Below are 20,526 nucleotides of genomic sequence, written 5' to 3'. Positions count from 1 at the left end.
AAAAATGTACATCCTTGGGAGACGTATATAAATCGACCTATGCCCCAATACAGACACTCAGAGGTCGACAGAAGAATCAGTTGTCTGCTGGGTTTGAACCCAAGGACTCTAGATCTAAAAATCGTAAATCTATACTTGGCTAAACTAAAGGGAGAGCTCCTTGAGGTGAAAGGAAGTAGCAGACTCATGAAATTCTAGGCATACACTAGCCACTCGAGATGGACAGAGAGCCACACTATGTTAGCATGGGTTACATTTGTATTCTTCACTCTCCCAAGCCTGGAGATTGTGCTGTGCACTGCTCCACCCAGTATGATAAAAGCCTTGCGTGAGATCTGATCTGCAAACATTTTGGCAGTTTCGGCATGGCACCACCATTCCCTCTGTTTAGCAATAAGAATAATAATCACAGCCACAAACAGCAACAACAAGTGAAGACACTAAGATCGACAGTCACTCATTTAGCATGGATTTCTTTTTTCTCTCCCCAACCCAAAGTGCTTATTAAGGAGGACAGAACAGGCAATTGCTTTGCAGAGATCACAATTCATAGATTCATAGATACTAAGGTCAGAAGGGACCACTCTGATCATCTAGTCCGACCTCCTGCACAGCGCAGGCCACAGAATGTCACCCACCACTCCTATGAAAAACCTCACCCATGTCTGAGCTATTGAAGTCCTCAAATCATGGTTCAAAACTTCAAGGAGCAGAGAAGCCTCCCTCCAGTCAACCATGCCCCATGCTACAGAGGAAGGCAAAAAAAACCTCCAGGGCCTCTCCAATCTGCCCTGGAGGAAAACTCCCTCCCGACCCCAAACATGGCAATCAGCCAAACCCTGAGCACATGGGCAAGATTCACCAGCCAGATACCCAGGAAAGAGTTTTCTATAGTAAATCAGATCCCATCCATCTAATATCCCATCTCAGGGGATTTGGCCTATTTACCCTGAATATTTAAAGATCAATTACTTACCAAAATCCCATTATCCCATCATACCATCTCCTCCATAAACTTATCGAGTAGAATCTTAAAACCAGATAGATCTTTTGCCCCCACTGCTTCCCTTGGAAGGTTATTCCAAAACTTCACTCCTCTGATGGTTAAAAACCTTCGTCTGATTTCAAGTCTAAACTTCCTGGTGGCCAGTTTATACCCATTTGTTCTTGTGTCCACATTGGTGCTGAGCTTAAATAATTCCTCTCCCTCTCCTATATTTATCCCTCTGATATATTTATAGAGAGCAATCATATCTCCCCTCAACCTTCTTTTAGTTAGGCTAAACAAGCCAAGCTCCTTAAGTCTCCTTTCATAAGACAAGTTTTCCATTCCTCGGATCATCCTAGTAGCCCTTCTCTGTACCTGCTCCAGTTTGAATTCATCCTTTTTAAACATGGGAGACCAGAACTGCACACAGTATTCTAGGTGAGGTCTCACCAGTGCCTTGTATAACGGTACTAAAACCTCCTTATCCCTACTGGAAATGCCTCTCCTGATGCATCCCAAAACCGCATTAGCTTTTTTCACAGCCATATCACATTGGCGGCTCATAGTCATCCTATGATCAACCAATACTCCAAGGTCCTTCTCCTCTTCCGTTACTTCTAATTGATGCATCCCCAACTTATAACTAAAATTCTTGTTATTAATCCCTAAATGCATAACCTTACACTTCTCACTATTAAATTTCATCCTATTACTATTACTCCAGTTTACAAGGTCATCCAGATCCTCCTGTATAATATCCCAATCCTTCTCCGAATTGGCAATACCTCCCAGCTTTGTATCATCTGCAAACTTTATTAGCACACTCCCACTTTTTGTGCCAAGGTCAGTAACAAAAAGATTAAATAAGATTGGTCCCAAAACCGATCCCTGAGGAACTCCACTGGTAACCTCCCTCCAACCTGACAGTTCGCCTTTCAGTAGGACCCGTTGCAGTCTCCCCTTTAACCAATTCCTTATCCACCTTCTGATGTTCATATTGATCTCCATCTTCTCCAATTTAACTAATAATTCCCCATGTGGCACGGTATCAAATGCCTTACTGAAATCTAGGTAAATTAGATCCACTGCATTTCCTTTATCTAAAAAATCTGTTACTTTTTCAAAAAAGGAGATTAGGTTGGTTTGGCACGATCTACCTTTTGTAAAACCATGTTGTATTTTGTCCCATTTACCATTGACTTCAATGTCCTTAACTAATTTCTCCTCCAAAATTTTTTCCAGGACCTTGCATACTACAGATGTCAAACTAACTGGCCTGTAGTTACCTGGATCACTTTTTTTTCCTTTCTTAAAAATAGGATTCAATTCATGAGTAGTATCATCTGCTGCAGGCATTACTGCTTGAAAAATGCACCCTCTAATTTGAGACAGAGGGAGCAACTATAACCACTTACCAAAAAAAAAAAATTACACATCGCAACAGGGACGGATCTGCCGAAAGAACAGCATGGATGGAAAGTCCAAAAACATTATTAACGGCCATTAGCTGGGCCGTCCTGAAATTGCCTGTCTGAAAATAGGCTTTTTGATTCTGTGCACCATTAAGGCCATGGCTAGCTGTTTTGTTGAGCTCTGTGGTTTGGGTTCACAGGGGCTTGAGCCATATAAACTTCTTGCCCTGGGGTTCCACTTTGAATTCAAACTACCAGGAAGAGAAAGACCTCAGTTAAAAGCCCTGTGCGTCTCCTAGTTCTGCACTGAATGGGCATTTTCACAGTTTTGATGCAAAGCTGTCGCTCTGCCAAGACTCACTGGAAACTCAACTCAGGACGCTTTGCAAACCTTGGCCAGAGATTCGGCTTCCTAACAAAACCTGGTGAGTTTCTTGTGCTTTCGGATATAGCTGCAGATAATTTGTTTTAATGCATTTGCTCCTCTTCTGTCTGGGAGTGGATCAGGATTCCCTCAACTCTGTCCATGACTTGCTATTACTCTCCAACTGGTTCTCATCCGTAGCTGTTTCACAGCTGTCTGGTTGTGTGGGTACTCGATAATCAAGGTGTGTTGGCAAATTCCCACTGGATATGGAGGTCACATGGAAGTGATTCTGTTTCCTGATTGGAGAAAGCGGACTCAGAGTCAGGATCTGAGTATAAATACCAGGCCCTGATTCAGAACGGAACTTGAACATGTGCCTAACTTTAAGCTCCTGAGTAACTGCACTGAAAGTCAATAGGATGCTTTGGGTGTTTAAAAGGTAGGCACATGCTTATTACCACGCTGAATCTTCAGACCACAGTCAAAATTACTTTTTCACGAACATTGAACATGTCCATGAACATCTCGGCCAGTGAATGCGTTTGATGGGATACGCTCCCCTGGCTGCAGGTGAAGGGAATTCAGTTCTTCCTTCGAACAAACGTCCACAGACAGTTTTCTTGCAGCGTTTTTGGTCAGACCTCATTCCACAGCCATGGGACAGGGATTGCCTTATGCCATGTTCCTGCCGTGCAAATACACTATTTCCACTTGATTTACAAGTTAATTGAATCAGCAGCGCCATGTCGTACACATGTACACAAGACACTTATTAAATTCATGGAGCATTAGGGAAACCTTTGGGGCAGAAAGATTTTTTTTTTCCTCTTGGAAACAAATGCACAGAATTCATCTGCAAATTGAAACCATGCTCAGCACTATGCAAACGCTCCATTTAATTACAAGTGTTTGGAATGCATCTGACGTTTCACCGCAAAGAATACAGGAGCAGAGTCTTCCAGGGCACATTCCCCTGTTGCTGCGAGACATAACCTTCCGTGGCAGCCTGGAATACATTACTCTCCCATAGCACCTCTCATCTGAAGATCTCAATGGGCTTCAGTTGCCAATTAAGTCTCACAACACCCCCTAGGGGCTGTTCTGATACCGCAGACAGGAGTGCAGAATATATGCAGACGCACATTATTTATTCTTTGTATTGTGGCAGATAGATAGGGGAGTGCGTATGGGGGCAGACAGATAATTCTGATTGCTACAAAGAACACTCCAATTAATGCACAGTTCTAGGGGTTCAGTTATAATCAATAATAGCAATAATCACACACACAGGCAGACCACAAGTGCACACAAAAAAACCCAATCAAATAATGCACACCTTTCACAACGCTATAGGGAACATTCTTTCACCATTCTATTGAATGCTGGATCATCCAGGAGAGATCTATATAATTAAATATGTTTCTATGGACAACAAGACCATCCAGGATTGAAGTAGTTAATGCCAACAAAACATTGTGGAAGGGATGCATAAATTCATCCTGCAATAGATCGCCAATTGCTAGCTCATAGGGACTTCCATGGGAGGCAAATTATCCCACATCTTACTACTGCACCTTCCTCTGAGACATCTGGTGCTGGCCACTGTCAGAGACACGCTATTGAGCTGGATGGACCGTGGCTCTGACCCAACCTGGCAGTTCCTATGTTCTGTAAGGCAGCAGGTTTTCCTGAGCTCCGTTCTGAATGCTCCCTCTCCCAGCGTGTGTAACAGCTGGCTCCCTGCTGACTCCCTGATACTCAGGTTTGGGTTTTATTTTCAGCAATAAGGGTTTTTTAAATGTAGGGGATTCTTCCAAACACAGGTAAAAAAAAAAATAGGAAAAATTCAGGGAGCAATACAAGTGGAACAAGTTTTACACGGTCTGCGGCACAAAGTCTGAGATACAAAATAAAAGCAGTATAAATCACATGGGCTAGGATTTCGTACCGTCTTACGGGGACTCTCCCGGTGAGCTCATCTGTGGTCGCCCCCCCATCATCCATCTCTTCTGACCCAAATCCACTGCCCTGTCTCAGCCTCCCCAAAAGCTACCTGGTCAAAACCGCCTCTGCCTCCATGGGTGCTCATCCCCAAATCTGCCTCCTACACCTTGTCCTCTGGGCCCAAGTTTGCTCTCACTGTAACGGGTGCTCCTTTCCTCAGCTCCCTGGGACGCACACCTTGGATGGCTTAGAGGAATCAGAGCTGGCACCAGGCAGCCACATCATCAGTCAAGAGGTTGCTGTGAGAAGCCTTGTTTCTGGAGTCAGTTGAGAGGGACCCTTTTCTTTATTATTTCTTTGCAATCTTGCTGCCAATGGTGAAATGCCGACACCACTGGCTCACACATCCACACCCAACTCCTTTAGTGCAACTCACCCCAGACTGGCAGTACCCACTGACACATCATTCCCAGCTCCCTGCAGCTCGGGTAATGTCCCTCCCTCTCATCCTGCCATCCCAGTCTGGAGCCTGCTCACACAGCTTTGCTGATGCCCCTCCAGCTACTCCAATCCAGAGCCCGCATGCACACACACCACCTCTGCCAAGGCCCTTCAGTCCTGACCTGTAGCCCCGTCAGCTGTTCCGATCCAGGGTTTATATTTGCACAGGCACTGCTGAATTAGTGCAGTGGTTTTCCAAGGCAGATAAATGAAACATCCAGCTAGAACTATGTAAACTAGTCAGCAGAGGGGAAAAAAGCTCATTTCACATCTGAATTGGAACTCAAGTCTCAAGAGGCAAGAGGCAGTCGGTCCAACTTGGCTGCTCTGCTGAGCAGCGCTGACCCAGTAATGTGCAACTATTACTGCTGATGCTATCCATATAAACATTGGAACACAGCAGCTTAAGTGAACTCTGGTGATTTCCTGAGTAATGGGCACTGAGCCTCCATGCGTAGAGACTGCTGGAAGTGTGTGTGTGTGTAGCCGGGGAAGGTCACCAGGAGTTTTATTCTTCCATCGATTGTATCTTTAAGTGGCTTTCACTCCACGGTAATGGAGGAGGAGTTATGCTTTTGTTGTGCTAAAACTGGATCCTTTCGTTAGCCTTTTTTCCACCCTCCGTAAACACTTTAAATAAAGCAACATACACACACACACACACCTGCCTGTTCTGAAGTACAAAATGATTTGCTCTCCTAAGTGGTATATCGCTAATTACTCAACTATTTTACACTTCTAGAGAAGAAAATGCTCCAAGTGCTTTGACTCGTGATAGCTTGAGGGATGTGGGGGTGCATGTGTGTTTGTGAGTGCATGTGCAGGAGTGCATGTGCACACGTGTGTGTAAGCATGTAGGGGATGTGAGTACACTTATATGTGAATGTGGGTGGTGTGCAGTCACATATGTGCATGCATGTGTGGATGTGCGTACATGTAGCGTGTGTGTGCATATAGATGTTTGCATACGTGTGTGGTGGTTGTATTGGGATGTATGCATATGTAAATATGTGGGTGTGTGCACATGCATGTCTTAATGTACATGTGTGAATGTGTGAAGAAGATAAATTAGGAAGTGGGGGGTGGCTTGAACCACCTATGTCTCATAAAAAAAACTTTGCAAAGTTTGCCGCCACTTGCAGCCAGTTTCAGGCTGAAACAGGTGGCAGCAGGGGAGGGCAAGTGTCAGAGGTTTCGTGTGTGCAGTAGAAAGGGACCACTTTTGTTAGCTCCCAGGAGGCATCTTGAAAGGGAATCTTTCCTTTCCCTTTGATGGGCTGGACCATTACAGCTCCAGGTGCCCCATCTGCCAACCCAGAGCACTGGCAGGAATACAAGCCAGAGAGAGAGATGGGCAAATACAGTTCCAGTGAGATAACTGACTCAGAGCTGCCCCTTCAATCTGTGCCATTTCAGAGGCGGGGGGGGGGGGACCTTTCACTTTCGCTTTGTAGCTGAGAAAGGAGCCTGACCCAACCCCCCAGGTGCAAACAGTCCCAAGTTCAGACCTGAATCCAAACTACCCAGCTGAGTCCTTCCACATGGGCTGTCGGCAAGGTCTGAGCTGGGGACCTTCAGCAATGATGCACAGACCATGTGGGGTAGCTCTGTTAGCTGGCGACATTAGTAGGCTGTTATCTTCTACCAGGCCAGTCAATAGGGGAGGCAACAAATACTTTGCCTGTGGATTACTCTCCCTCTGTAAGGATCCCAGTGCCAGGCATTACCACAGATTACCACTGCAATGCGGTACCTCTGGCGTAGAAGGCAAAAACCAAGTGAAACACCGTACAATGCACATGAGGGGGAGGTGGGGAAAGGTTGACCAAAGATGACAGAACACAGCAGCTACTGTTACTAAAATACCATGGGATGTTTACTGTCATTGCAGAGCAGATAAGACCCCATTTTTGTTTTGTTTTTTAAGGTCTCATCTGAAAGACCCACATATGGTGAACTACTCAGCACTCTGCTGACCTCCCTAGGCGGACTTGGTCACTCTTCCAGAAGCCCAGTTCTCCCTCCTGCTGGATGGGACCCACTCCCTTTGGAAGGGATAGAAAATACTGATGTTCCATGGAATGAAAACAGGGGGATCCTGGATTCCAGTGCATCTAGATGGGCCAAACTCAATGCCCAGCCATTGTCCACATTCCAAACACAATTGTGTTGTTGCAACCAGGTCACAACACTCTGGATGGGTCACAAGAAACACAGCTGACCTGTGTTCATAGAGGAGCTTATCCAAGCCAACACCATGTGTGCACCTCCACCCGTCCTATGCTGTATAACCATGATTGTACCAGTGCCTTCTGGGAAAATCTGAACAGCCATCCCACAGTGCCTCAGGAGCAAGGGATTCCAGATATCTTTCGGACCACTATGATAAGAGGAGGCAACTGTTTTTTATACAGAATGACTCAAGCAGAGGAGCGACCCTTCTGCCTCCTTCCCAACAGCATTTCCACCTCAACAAAAAAATCCTCTCTTTGTTCTTTTCCACTCTGTACCTGACAATTTCTTTTCCAATGACTCATCAGGGAACATCTAGCCTTCCACGTTGATACAAAACGGGGATATGCAAATAAAGTTTGCTTCATGTCAAAAAAGCCAAAATAAAACTCAATTGAGGGTCCTATTATTCACAAACCTTCACTGTCGTCGTTAATTACACGGGCGCTTGCTTGTTACAGATTTCCAGCCTATTTTTTAATAAGAACCCTAGGTTGCTCTCCGACTTGGAGGGTGGGACATATATGGAGGGAGAGAAATTAGATCAACTCTTTCCAGTTACAGTTTTTAAAACATTTACAACATGGTGCTTGCTTGGGAAAGCGACGCCGTGAAATGCATCCTGGGTTCCATGATTATGGTATCTCAGTCTTTCCACATCAGATGTGCCCAGTTTATATAACTATTACTATTATTACTTATTATTTGTATTATGGTACTGACTAGAAACCCTAATAAACTCCATTGTGCTAGGCGCCATACAGACACTTCAGGTACGTCTACACTGCAAAAAAGGGTGTGTTCTTAACTAGGGTTAGCGAACCTCAGTCAAAATAGCAGTGAAGACATGGCTTTTAACTCAAGTTAGTGGCTCAAGTTCTATTCCAGGCTCCCCTATAGGCTTTAACTCCAGGTGTTAACCCAAGTCAAAAGCCGAGTTGTCGTGTCTGAACTCCTCTTAACATGGGTTAGATCATCTGAATCGGGAAGACGTGTTTTTGCAGTGTAGACATATCCAGAGTACAAGACAATCCCTGACCCAAAGCGCTTGCTGTCCAAAGAGACAAGAGGAAACAGAAGCACAGAGAGATGATGTGATTTGCCCAAGCTCACAGGGGCAGGCCTGTGGCAGAGGCAGGAATACAGCCCCAATCCGGTGCTCTACCATGGGATCATGCTGCCTCTCTATGAGCTAAGCCAGGTTCTTTCTTCTCCTGCAGCATCACTAGCAACAGCACTTCTGCCAGGCCACACTCTCCTCTCAGTGGCTCCCATGTAATTCAGCTGAAAAAAATTCCCTCAGCAGGAAGGAAGCTGGCCCATTGTCTTCAGCGTGACTCTACAATTGAAACGTATTTAATAAGTCTGACGACGATGCATTCACTGGAACAGAATCCAACTCGCTCACTCAGGCCTGGGCTGGCTCTGCAGGGCTCCCAGGAATAAAAAGCAGCAGAGACTTATCTTAGCCACTGACGTCCGCAGATCTAACTTTGGATACACGCAGGAGACAGATTTGCTGACTAAGAAGGGGCTGTTTTTACACAGGCACTTTCCAAACCTTTTTCTGCTAAGATTTTAACATGAAAAAGCATAACAAAGCCACCAAAAATCTGAATGTGTTTCTACTAGATATTAGTTTCAAACATGGGAATGGAGTTTCATGCATAGTCATTAGCTAATTTAGATAAATCAGACAGATACGTAACTGAGACAAATACACATGTACAATTTACAATAGATCCACGCTCATCCAGAGATGTATTGATTTCTTGAAAGAGACTGTATACTGTATCAAGTTTCACTCAAGGGGGAAGAAAAAAAAAGTCTGGTTAATCCATGTCTGGTGAAAAGCAGCTGGAGTGATTACAGTACAGCAAGGAAACAGCTGGAGCTACCGTATTACAGCACAATAAGAAAACAGCTGGAGCAATCACAGCATGGCAAAAACAGCTGGAGCAATTACAGTTAAAAAATAAGGAGCTGGGAGTGTTGAGGTGGGCACAGAATCATCAGGCAGGTTCAGAGCAGGGTTTAGGGAAGGCGGCTGTAGGGTTGGGTGTAGGAAGAACAGCTATTCTTGTGGTCATGGTACTACAGGACTCAAAAGATCTGAGTTCCTGATCTTTGCCTCAGATGCCTTGTGCAAGTCATTGAATCTCTCTGCACTTTAGCACTGCCCCGGTACAGTGGGAATGATAATACTTCCTTTGTCGACTTAGATTGGAAGCTCTTTGGCGTGGAGCCTGTCTTTCACTAGATGAATAGACAGCCTCTAGCACCAGTCTGAGTTGGGGGCCCTACAGTGCAACCATTGTATAAATAATGACAACCACGACATCTGGTGAGCCCCAAAGCTGAGAGGATTGCTCATTATTGCCGGTGTTCTGGGGATATAGAGAGGCAGACACAGAGCAAAGAAAACAGACATCTCCATCATTCAAAGGATGGTCTCCAGAACTCAGCCTCTTCTTGGACAGCAACAAGACAGGATGTCCTGTTTCTGTGGAGCTTGAATCTGTGATGCTGAGGTTTTATTTGGCTGGATCACGATGGATCATTTCCTTTTGATGACTCTTTCTCCCAGTCCTAATGGAGTAGGCTAAAAAGAAGGGCAGCTTCCCAACTGCTTCGCTCACTACCAGTGCTTAAACATTTGTGCATGTCAGAAGACGGCCCATGGACTGACCTTAAGCCCCTGCCTACAGTCTAAGCTGAAACTTTGCATTAGAGCTGGTCAGGAAAAGATTTTTCCCCCCTATGGAAAATAATATTTCATTTACCTCCAAAATTTCCTCTGAAAAGCTTTGTGTTTCTTGTTGCAAACCGAAAACAATTCAGCTTTCAGCCACCAAAACCACAACATTTTCTATGTTGGCGGGTTGGCTGCTGATGAAAATACTAATACTTTTGTTTAAAAATAAATTAAAAAATCCCACAACAATTGTTTTTGACAAAACCTTGTTTTTCAACAAAAACGCTGGTCACTGAGAAGAACTTTGCTGTCTCTATGCACCATAGCCTGGGGCTAGAACGACTCCGGGCCCTACTGAACAGTGGGGGATGGATTAGGAGTGGAGTTTGAAAATGCCCAGGAGGGAGCCAAGTGTTGCCACAGCCTCTGCCATTTTGTTTTCCTTGCTAAGCCTCCTAGACAGGCCGATCAGATAAACCTTCCATGGACTCAGAGCCAACGCACCAGGCTTCCACAGTATGCAAATTAAACCCACTAATACTGTCCTTAGTAATTCTTCCAGGTTCTTCCAGGTCAATTGCTAATACTTGAGGCTAAAACATGTCACCGAGATTAACTATCTTGTAACCTGCAGTTGTAAACTCTTCTGCTAAGGTTATAGTTTGGAAGACATGCATAGGCAGCTCGTTCCCTTGTGACTACATCAGTACCTATCCTGTTCTTGCTTAGGTTAGGTTAGCTCTCCCGCTGTTCCTTCGACTGCAGAGAGGTTACGCACCCCCAGGATGTTCTGACCTGAACCAAATCTGGAGCATCACAGGGTAGGATGCCAGTGAGGGACAGGGGGCTGTTGATGTTCTCTGGCCAGCATGTTTTAGGTCTTACACATTCTGTTCTTGCTTAGGCAACTTAATTGTAAGTGATGGGTGAACCTCAAAAGGCCCAGGTTCAGAGGCACACCCAAAAGCTTATAATGGCTGGAAGAGCCTTCTCCTGCCCCTCTGTGCAGCCCAGACTCTCCACTTCATCCAGGGCCTTTCTCTGCAGGAGTCACTCCTGAATGTCCTGCTGCTTAAGCCCCCATCCCTTGCAGTCCTTGCACAGCTCCCAGCAGGTTCTGCAAAGCTGTTATGCACCAGTGCGACTGGATACATCCTCTCTGCCAGGAGGATGACATCCCCAGCCCAGGTGTGCCTGCTCCATTACTGCTAAACACATACAAGGTGAGGATGGGCATGTTGGAGATGTGGGTGTGTGTGACACATGGATTTAAGCATGACCCTTACTGCTAATAACGTTCTCCCCTTTGAGTCCTTGCTCCTGCGGTTCTGCTCATATAGCCAGGATCTAGCTAGCATCCAGCATCTTTAACTAGGGGGCTGCCCAGTAGCACCCTCAGCCACGCCACTTGGATCTGCCCGGCGCCTCCTGCCCCACTCCACTCTTTGTGCCTTGTCTTCCTTGGTCCAACACTCTACCCCTGCACAGCACCTGATCAGGCCCTCGTGCAACCAAAGCCACCGTTCCTGCACGCCCAGCAAGTGGCAGGTTCCCGGGGTGTGCAGCCCTTTCCACTGACCGAGTCACTCCAGCACGTGTGGGGGCTGAGAACTGGGTAGTGAGAAGGGAGTTGGTATATTAGAAGCATAATGAGTCATTAGTGGAAGTTACCTTCCCTGAGGTCCCATGGGACACAGAACATCTCCTATGGCTGGCTCCTGAAATACTGTACCAGTTCCACTTCATTAGAACACTGTTCTGTCTTGTATTTCATGTCACGTTATCTGGATCTTCGGAGCTCGAAATTAACTTTGTAGGGCAAGACCGCTCAGCTAATCCCTACCTGGCACAGCATGAGAGAAGGGAAATGTATGCTGAATGTCAAGCAAACGCTTCCTGCTTGATTATGCTGAAGTGCTGGGAAGTGGCAGGAACCCAGTCTCTTGAGACGCTGAAAACTCGACAGGGCAAAGCACTGGAGAATATAGGAAAGGGGCCAAAGCTGAAATACTAGTCCCATTAAATGGCAAAATTCCCTCTGACTTTAATGCTGCAGTAGTCAGGAATCTTGGGATGGTCTAGATCCTAGGAACTCATCCTGAGCATTGGGTCACCCTACTTTTCCCATATTCCTAAGTGGGAGGGAAGTCCCAGCCAGCTGCTGGGTATATGGGAGTAGGGAGAGGCCACAAATGGGAATGGTTGAGAATCACTGCTCTGGATGACCTACTGGGAATAGGTTTTTTCCATCTCTAATTTCTAGTAGCTGCTAAGAGCCAGCCATCTAGCAAGCACTAGCATGAGAATGGGGACTTCTCCGGGGGGGCACAGAAACAATTATTTAACATGCATAGGGCAGGCCAGCCCAGTGGATCAGCATCAGGGGGATGAGCTAAGTCCCAGCACAGGGCAATCGGGTTCCAGTGCTGATGGCAGGGCCTCTTGTCCCAAGGGCTCTGACCACAGCGGGAGACTTTGGCTTTTCAGGCCTCAACACACTTTGAGACAAGAGTCACCCACCCACCCGGGGATACCTGCCCCGAGCCAGAACTCTCAGCTCCCTGGGTGAGGGGGAAGGGGAAGACGCTGCCTAACCTGGTGCAGAGCTGGGGTAAATGTACAACAGCTCGGGTGAGCATGACGGGGGCCCCGATGGCTCAGACCCAGCGTCTGTAGTAACACTACAGACAGCATGTACGGACCCAGAGCAGTGGAGACTCGGGGTTTCACGCAGACTCCAAGCAAGGGGAGGGAGATGAGTAAGACCTGCCCAGGTATGCCACCTGCTAGACCAGCACTGGCTCCCTTTCAGAAGATGCAGCCCACGGCAGTAGTGAGCCTCAAGGTCATGTCTGTCTTGGGCCAGGGCCAGGAATGGCATGAGAGAATTTGTGCACAGCTTGTTTGGGGAAACACTTTCCACAAGGAGCCAGGGCCTGTTGTGCTCTCATCCACAGACACGGGTCATCCGATGAAGAGCAAGGAGCTCATTCACCTGCTACAAAACCGCACATCCGTGCTCTTGTTCCGGGTGCAAACACCGGTCAGCTAAACAAAGCCGTTAATTGAGGCTAATTGAGGCAGGCTGACCTCTGACTCTTTCTTGCTGTTTATAATTACCTCACAGAGGCTTAATTAATTAGTGTTTGTGAGCCTCAGGTGAAAGGGGTTGCCTAAATGCAAGGTACTAATTATTTTAATTATTATGATTACTGTGAGGCTTCGATTCTCTAACAAGAAGAACGAAGACCCAGGATGTTTGGTGCTGAGGACAATCTGGTTGACAAAGGAGAAATGCGACAAAACTAGAAATTTTGATGGAGAATTGAAAAACGCTGCCCGGTTGTCTTGGTCCTGCCAGTCCTAAGGCCATGCACAAGGGTGTTATGCAAAGTGCGGCTGGAAACTACCACTTGGCACAAGTCAGGGTAAGTGCAAGATGTAGCCCTCTGCTCTGAAAGGCAGGCAGACACCCACCCCCTGAGTGCCAGCTCCATCGCCTGAAAGAACACGCAGCAAAAAGGGCCGTGACATGGGTGGAGGATGGGCTTGTGTCGGGTTAAGCACCATCCTGCTCCCAGGAGTGAGGCACCTAACTAAGCGATCCCCTCTTTGAGCTCACTCCTGCTACCGAGCAAAATAACTTGGTGCTCACTCAGCAGTGCTCTTAGGAATGCAGGATTGGGCCCCATCACATGCTCCGTCCTACACAGAATGTTTTACCTACCATAGGGCCACCACCTTCCCTTGGAAGGAGAACTAGAGCCCTTCCACTGAAAAGACACAAATCAGAACAGCCAGGACACTGGGCACCGCTCAGCCTGGAGTGACCCAATCTGGCGCTCAGTCCAGACAGGGACAGACTGCAGAGGGAGAGGTGATGGCTGAGGGACGAATGTAGGGCAGGAAGGAGAGAGGCCGAGCGGTCTGCTCGAGCCAGTGGTTCTTGGTGTGAGTGAGTCCTGCCAACCAGTCTGAGCTGGCTAGCATATGGATGGTATATTAACAACAAGTATTCTCCACACCACACGCCTATTAGAATGCATTAAGACAAATAGCACTAAGCACACATATTACAGCAGTCACATAGCTTAACTTGGCATATACCTTCACTATAATCCCATTCTCTTGTGCTAGCTGTCCCAGAACACCTTGCATTAGCTGAAGTAAGCTTTGGCTTAAGTAGACAGGAAAGCATCAGGATCAGGACACATGATTGTTTTACCATAGCAAGAGGAAGGGAGTTATTCTTACAGCACAGCACTGGACCATCCCCAAGGAGAAGGACAAGATGCACACATCACAGAGCCCGTCCCCTGGACTGCCCTCATCACCATCACTGTCTGCAAGGATCCCTCGGTGGCCTCTCTGGGTGCTCCTCTGCCCTGCCCCAAGCTGGGGCTTACCTGGTGCAGAGGCAGAAGGAGAGGCCGCCCTGCCACGGGAGTCCCAGTGCACAGGGGCCACAGCTGGCACTTACCATCCTCATCCGTCTGGAATATCATCTCCTTCCCTTCCTTGCGCCCCTCGGGGTTGGAGAGGATGAGCTTCACGTGGACATTCTTGTAGGGCAGCAGGTTCTTGATGGTGTAGTGGTGGATGTTGTGCTCCATCTTCATGCACTCCCGGAAGGTCTGGTTGTGGCTGGTGCCCACGAAGTAGCGGTAGCAGAGTAAGACCATGTAGGTATGGCAGCGCGTCAGGTTGTAGCCCAGCGGCTCCCACTGCAGTGTCAGCTGCCTGGACTGGATCTCAGAGAAGGCCAGGCCCTTGGGGGCCCTCATGGGCTCTGGCAGGGAGGGGGAGAGAGAGAGAGGCATGACACAAGGAAAACCATCCGCCAGGAAGGGTAATGGGGCTAAATCTGGGGCAGGACCCAAAGGAAATTAATTTGGTGAACCTCAGCTTTGATCCTAGTGAAAGCAGGTCCACAGTGCAGCCTAATTGTTCAGAAAGACCCAAGTCTAGCAAAGCAGAGGGCTCTGCAGGACCACCATGGAGCCTGGATTCTCATTTACACTAAGGACCCTTTACAACGCTCTGGGCAGCATAAAGGAGACAAAGTAGGTGTAAACGTAACTTACACCCAATTTAAGGTCTCTTTATACTGCCACAGTGATGTAAAGGGCCTTAGTGTAAATGAGAATCAGGCCCTAGAAGAATAGCTAAAATAGATTAGATTGATACATTTTCAGAAAGAAAGAAAGACCGACCTTGTTGTGTGACTTTGGACACATCACTTCACCTCTGAGTTTCCCCATCAGAAATGTGGGGATGCTCATCCTCCCCACTCATGAGTCTTTGCCATCCCCTCACCTTGAATTCCTCCAATGGAGGGTGCCCAAGAAAGGTGGCTAAGCAGCTGCTCTGGCATTTCCGACCAGAAGGAGAAGTGTCAAAATACCTGCAGTCAGGCTGTTCTCTTTGGGCCTGATTCTCCACTGCACTGCACCCTGTGCTATCACTTACACCAGTGCAAAGGGAGCTTAACAAGCTGCTGGATCAGACCATTCACACTCTCTGCTCACCCTGTGCTGGTGTAATGGCTGCACAAGGGGAAGGAGAATCAGGACCAGGATGCTCCTTGCAGACCGTATGGAAGTTCGCTTAAGAGAACCAGTTCCCACTAGAGAACCCCAGGGCAACCTTCCAGACTGGAAAGAGCCAAGTGAGGCTAAACATCAACTTCCCAGCCCAACCAGACCCCAAAGCCCTCCGCAGGTCATCCATCAATGAGCACGTTCCCTGGGCCTTATTATAACAGGCATCTCAAGGGGGTTCACCATCTCCTACAAGCTCAGTCATCAAGGAAGACCATTTGTCCATGTAGCACACAATCCCATTTGCAGAGAGGGTGAACCCTGGGGGGCATGGTGTCTTCCTCCTCCTCTTTTCTGGGGCTATGGTCCCCTGAAGATATTCCACCCCGGCACCTGGGGGCTATGTTCTTCCAGGAGGTCTACGCCCATCCCAGGGACTCACTGAGCATGGCCCGGGGTGGGGAATGGAATCGATTAACCATGCACAGCACACAGACAGGGCTTTCCAGGCAGGCCCCAACCAATATCTGTAATAGGCCTGTTTGACCAGGGCCCTCGCCTTTCCATCAGGCTGGTGTCAGGCTCTCGAAAGGCCATAGACTGAGCAGAGTCATTGGGGAGAAGTTTAACCTGTTCTCACAATTGGCATCAGTGGCAGATGTCTGATTTAATGAGCAGCCAAGCTCCTTTGCCAACAGCAAGCACACAGGTTCTTTATGCTAGCAGTGTAGAAACCCCCCCGAACCACCTCCTCCCCACACACACAGAAGCTTGGAAAGCGTTAATGCGGACCTAAGGGGGACTGAGAGACAGGCTTCATTAGAGAGGAAGCCCAGTTGGGGAGGAGCTAGGTGGTGATTATAAAGGCAGGAGGTTTAGTGCAGAAGGGGGCTGCGGGGAGAGAGGCTGCAGTCACTCTGGGATTAGAGAGGAAGAAGGACAGCAAGGCCTGGGCTCCTCACCTGAATAGGGGAGGCTGGCAAGCAGCTAGGAGTGTCACAGAACAGCACTGGTGGGAGATCCTGGCAAACCGGCAGGGACTGGACCTCTATGGAGCAAGCTCTGAGAGGCATTTAAGTGAGAGGGACGTAAAATCAACCCCACGGATGGTGGAATGAGGTTGTTCTTTATACCTGTATGTTGGGATTTTGTCAGGGGAGGGCCCTGAGAGTCCCAGCCCCGAAACAAGAGAGAACCTAGAGAGGCTGTGGTGGAGAAGGCCTGGAAAGGCTGGATAGGAAGAAAGCCCAGGGAAACAGCAGCAAGGAGTGGGACTGAGCAGATCTTGGCTGCTGGTTCCTGGGCCGGAACCCAGCCTAGAGGGAGGGCCTGCGTTCCCCTACCGGTCACCTGTATGTTGGTGTGAGGCTGGAGAAGGGACAGGGACAACGGAGAACCCTGAGAGGGGATGTGGGGACCACAGGGCTCAGAGATGGGGCTGAAGACCTTTAGGTCAGGACATTTGGATTGTTGATTTGTTGGCCTCTGCTACTCCCGAAGGGGTGAACTAAATCATGACCTAGCCAGAAGGCCAAGTTGTGGGAAGCAAGACCACTGCAGTGCCAACGCAACCATTGGCAGGAAGTGCCAGACAGGGAGAGAGCCGTTATGCCTTGCCTGGCCACAAGGAGGCACTCCAGCAGTAACTAACTCTCTCCAACTGGCAGGCGAACAGGGACGGGACCTGCTCACTGCAGGCAGGGGACAGCTATTCTGTTACTGCAAAGGGCTTTGGAAGTCCACAGAGGCATCATGTCACAAAGCAAGGGAATTACTGTCCCTCTCCATGGGCTGGACCCGCTGTCCGTGGAAAGACTCTCAAGGAAGATTTGGATCTGGCCCTGTACGGTCTAGTTAACCGGCGCCTGGAATGCTAACGTAACTGGTTAGTGACACCCAGAACCCAGTGCCTGGGAATCATCTTGACTCTGCTGGGACCGTGCTCAGTGCGGTGAGCCTCACTCGAGATATGACGACTCCTGAGCTGTGTTCTGCAGCCCACTTCACCAGGATGCAGGGTGATGCACCAACGTGTCTCAGTGAGGTTTTCCTACCCGCTGTCACCCTGCCATGAAGTCAACGTGCAGCACAAACCTCCCAGCGTCGTCCCGAGGAACAGGCTCGGCCTGGCAGACCAGCTCACGCATGAGGCGTTCGTTGCAAAGTCGATATTTCAAGCCACTCGTTTGGTTCTGAATGTACAGCCCAAACAAGGGCATGGCTGTGCCAACTGTAGGTGCTGAATACCAAGGATGAGTCCGTATATGTCTATATAGATAGAGCCAGTCCATTTAAAATCCCATCTGTCCTGCAAGGGAAATCTGAGCCTACAGGAGGAATTCTGCTGGAGAAATGACTTATTGTACAAAGGCAGGGAGACTTTTAAAGGGCAAGGACTGTACATAGCCCAGAGAATGAACAACAACTATGTCATCACTGCCGATCCCCCCTCCTCCTGCTCCTGGGGAGAGCTGAAGGTGCCCTCTCCAGCATGAAAGGCAGAGGCAGCTGGATTATCTAAGACCCTCGCAGGAGTGAAAACTCAAGTGTGCGTCTCACCCTGCCAGGTGATGCTCATGTATTGACAGGGCACATTTGGGAGGCGTGATTTGCTGGGGCAACAAGACACAGTAGGGGCAGCTCATGATTCCAAGGATTAGAGCACGTCTGGCCAGTGGCCTCCTAGACAGGCCCAAGGTCAAGTGCCTCTAAGCACCCTGGATATGCAATAATTGCCCTGTGATGTGCCTCTGGGAGGCTCCCGCAGCTGCTCTGGAGTGGATTCTTCAGACAGATAAGGGAAGGAGCAACAGTCCACCTCCTGGGCAGCATGGATGGGGCTGTGGGTCCTCTCCAGTACTGCAATGGGGCAGTGGCAACACCCAATGCCACTGCAACCTGGAACAGCAGGATTGCTGGTGGATTGAGTGGGCCAAATTCCCAAGGGATTTCCCCAGGCAAGAATTTGGCCTGGTCAAGCATTGCTGGTGGCAGCCGCAGAGCCAGGTGGAGGGAACAGGGGGAGCGATCCCAAAAAAAGGCGCCACCCGCTGCGGCGCTTTTACTCACCCGGCGGCGCTCCAGGAGCCGGCCCTCGCTCGCTCCCGGTGTCTGCAGCTGCACTGAAGGTCCTGCCGCCGAAGACCCAGAGCGAGTGAAGGTCCCGCCGCTGAGGTGCCGCCGAAGACCCGGAGCACCGCAGGTGCTCAGTGCGGGAGCGGCCGCTGCTCTGCTCTCCCCCTAGCTACACTACTGGCTGGTGGAACATGAAACATGAACATCCGCAGGTGAAACAGCATCACCCCTGTTCCTCAGGCATCTGGATTTATTTCCCACCCAGCTCTACGACTACCAGAGTCCAGACCCAACCCAGGGCTCTGGGAGTCTGTAGGTATTGGAGCTACCAGGTGAGCCAAGAGGCAGTCTCCCCTTGGCTGACCTGGGCAGGAGGCCTTGCTGAGCCCGTCTCGGTTGAAAGTTGCTTTTTGCAGCTCAGATCATCAAGGGACTGGTGCCGAAACGTGGCCAACTCATTTCAGGGGTGAGTGAGTCCCGAGCTGTATGGCAAGGGCCCACAGAGGGCACAGGCCTGTGTTAAACTCACTGCGTTGTCTGGATCAGCCCAGAGCTTTGCCACTTCACAGGGGGCTGCGCCAGGGGCCTCCTGGCACACGGAGTCTCTGAACAGTACCAATGAATTCCAGCTTTGCACAGCTTTATCCAGGGGAAGGCTCATTAAAGCCACCCCAGGATCTTTCCCACCGGGGCATCCACAGCAGCAAAGCCTCCGTGGGGTGGCAACTTCTTGCCTGACCAAAGACAGGCAGAGGAGCCTCCCAGCAGTGTTAATGAGCCCTGGGGAAGCGGTAACTCGGGCGAGCAAGGAACAATGCCTGCCTGTACCACGTGTTTCAAGACAGCCATGCAGGCGAGGGACCCGGACACTCCCTGGGGAACCCAACAGGGAGCAGGTGAGTCACTTCCCCACAAGGCCACTAATAGCAATGATGGGTAGCACTAGACAGAAGGGTGTTATCACCATCCTCATTCTCAAGGGCTCTGACTCAGTCACTGCTCACTGTGGGAGCCTACAAACACTGCCAGTTGCTCTGAGCTATCTCAGTGCAGCAAATTAAACTACGCAGAGTCACCGGAGAAATGTGAGGTGGGAAGGCGCCTGGAGAGGTCATCTAGTCCAGCCCCTGGGCTGAGGCAGGACTGAGTGTAGCTAGGTCATGCTTGGCAGGAGCTTGTCCAACCTGTTCTTAAAAAGCTCCAAGGACAGGGACTCCACAACCTTCCCAGGTAACCTGTTCCACGGCATCACCACCCTTAGGGTTAGGCAGATTTTCCTAATATCCAACCGAAATCTCTCTTGCTGTAAACTCAGCTGATTCCTTCTCATCCTACCCTCGGTGGCCATGGAGAACAACTGATCGCCTTCCTTTTTATAACAACCCTTTATGTATTTGAAGACAGTTATCAGGTGTCCCCTCAGCCTTCTCTTCTCTAGACTTAACATGCCCAATTCTTTCAACTTTTCCTCATGGGTCAGGTTTTCTAACCCTCCCATCATTTTTGTTACTCTCCTCTGGACTCTAATTTATCCACATCCTTCTTGAAGTGTGGTGCCCAAAACAACACAGAACTCCAGCTGAGGTCTCCCCGGTCCCAAGCAGAGCGAAGAAATTAGCTCCTGTGTCTTACACGATGCTTCAGTAGATAGACCCCAGAATGACATTTGACTTTTTCGCAGCAGTATCACATTGTTGGCTCATGTTCAAATTATGATAGACTGTAATCCCCAGATCCTTTTCAGCGGTGCCACCACCTAGCCAGCTATTCCC

The 20,526-nt window shown here is 48.9% G+C and overlaps 1 protein-coding gene across 1 annotated transcript in view; it reads right to left on the bottom strand.

Moving 5' to 3' along the window:
• The window catches only part of PTPRU (protein tyrosine phosphatase receptor type U), a 313,843-nt gene that overhangs the window by 123,487 nt on the left and 169,830 nt on the right, over nucleotides 1–20,526 (bottom strand). Inside the window, 1 exon segment of the mRNA XM_043506197.1 lies at nucleotides 14,620–14,928. Coding sequence (XP_043362132.1) covers nucleotides 14,620–14,928 — 309 coding nt within the window.

This window comes from Dermochelys coriacea, chromosome 19 (assembly GCF_009764565.3).
Source record: "Dermochelys coriacea isolate rDerCor1 chromosome 19, rDerCor1.pri.v4, whole genome shotgun sequence".
Lineage (NCBI taxonomy): Eukaryota > Metazoa > Chordata > Testudines > Dermochelyidae > Dermochelys > Dermochelys coriacea.
The sequence above is the reverse complement of the archived record's forward strand: the minus strand, read 5'-3'. Positions and strand labels throughout refer to the sequence as shown.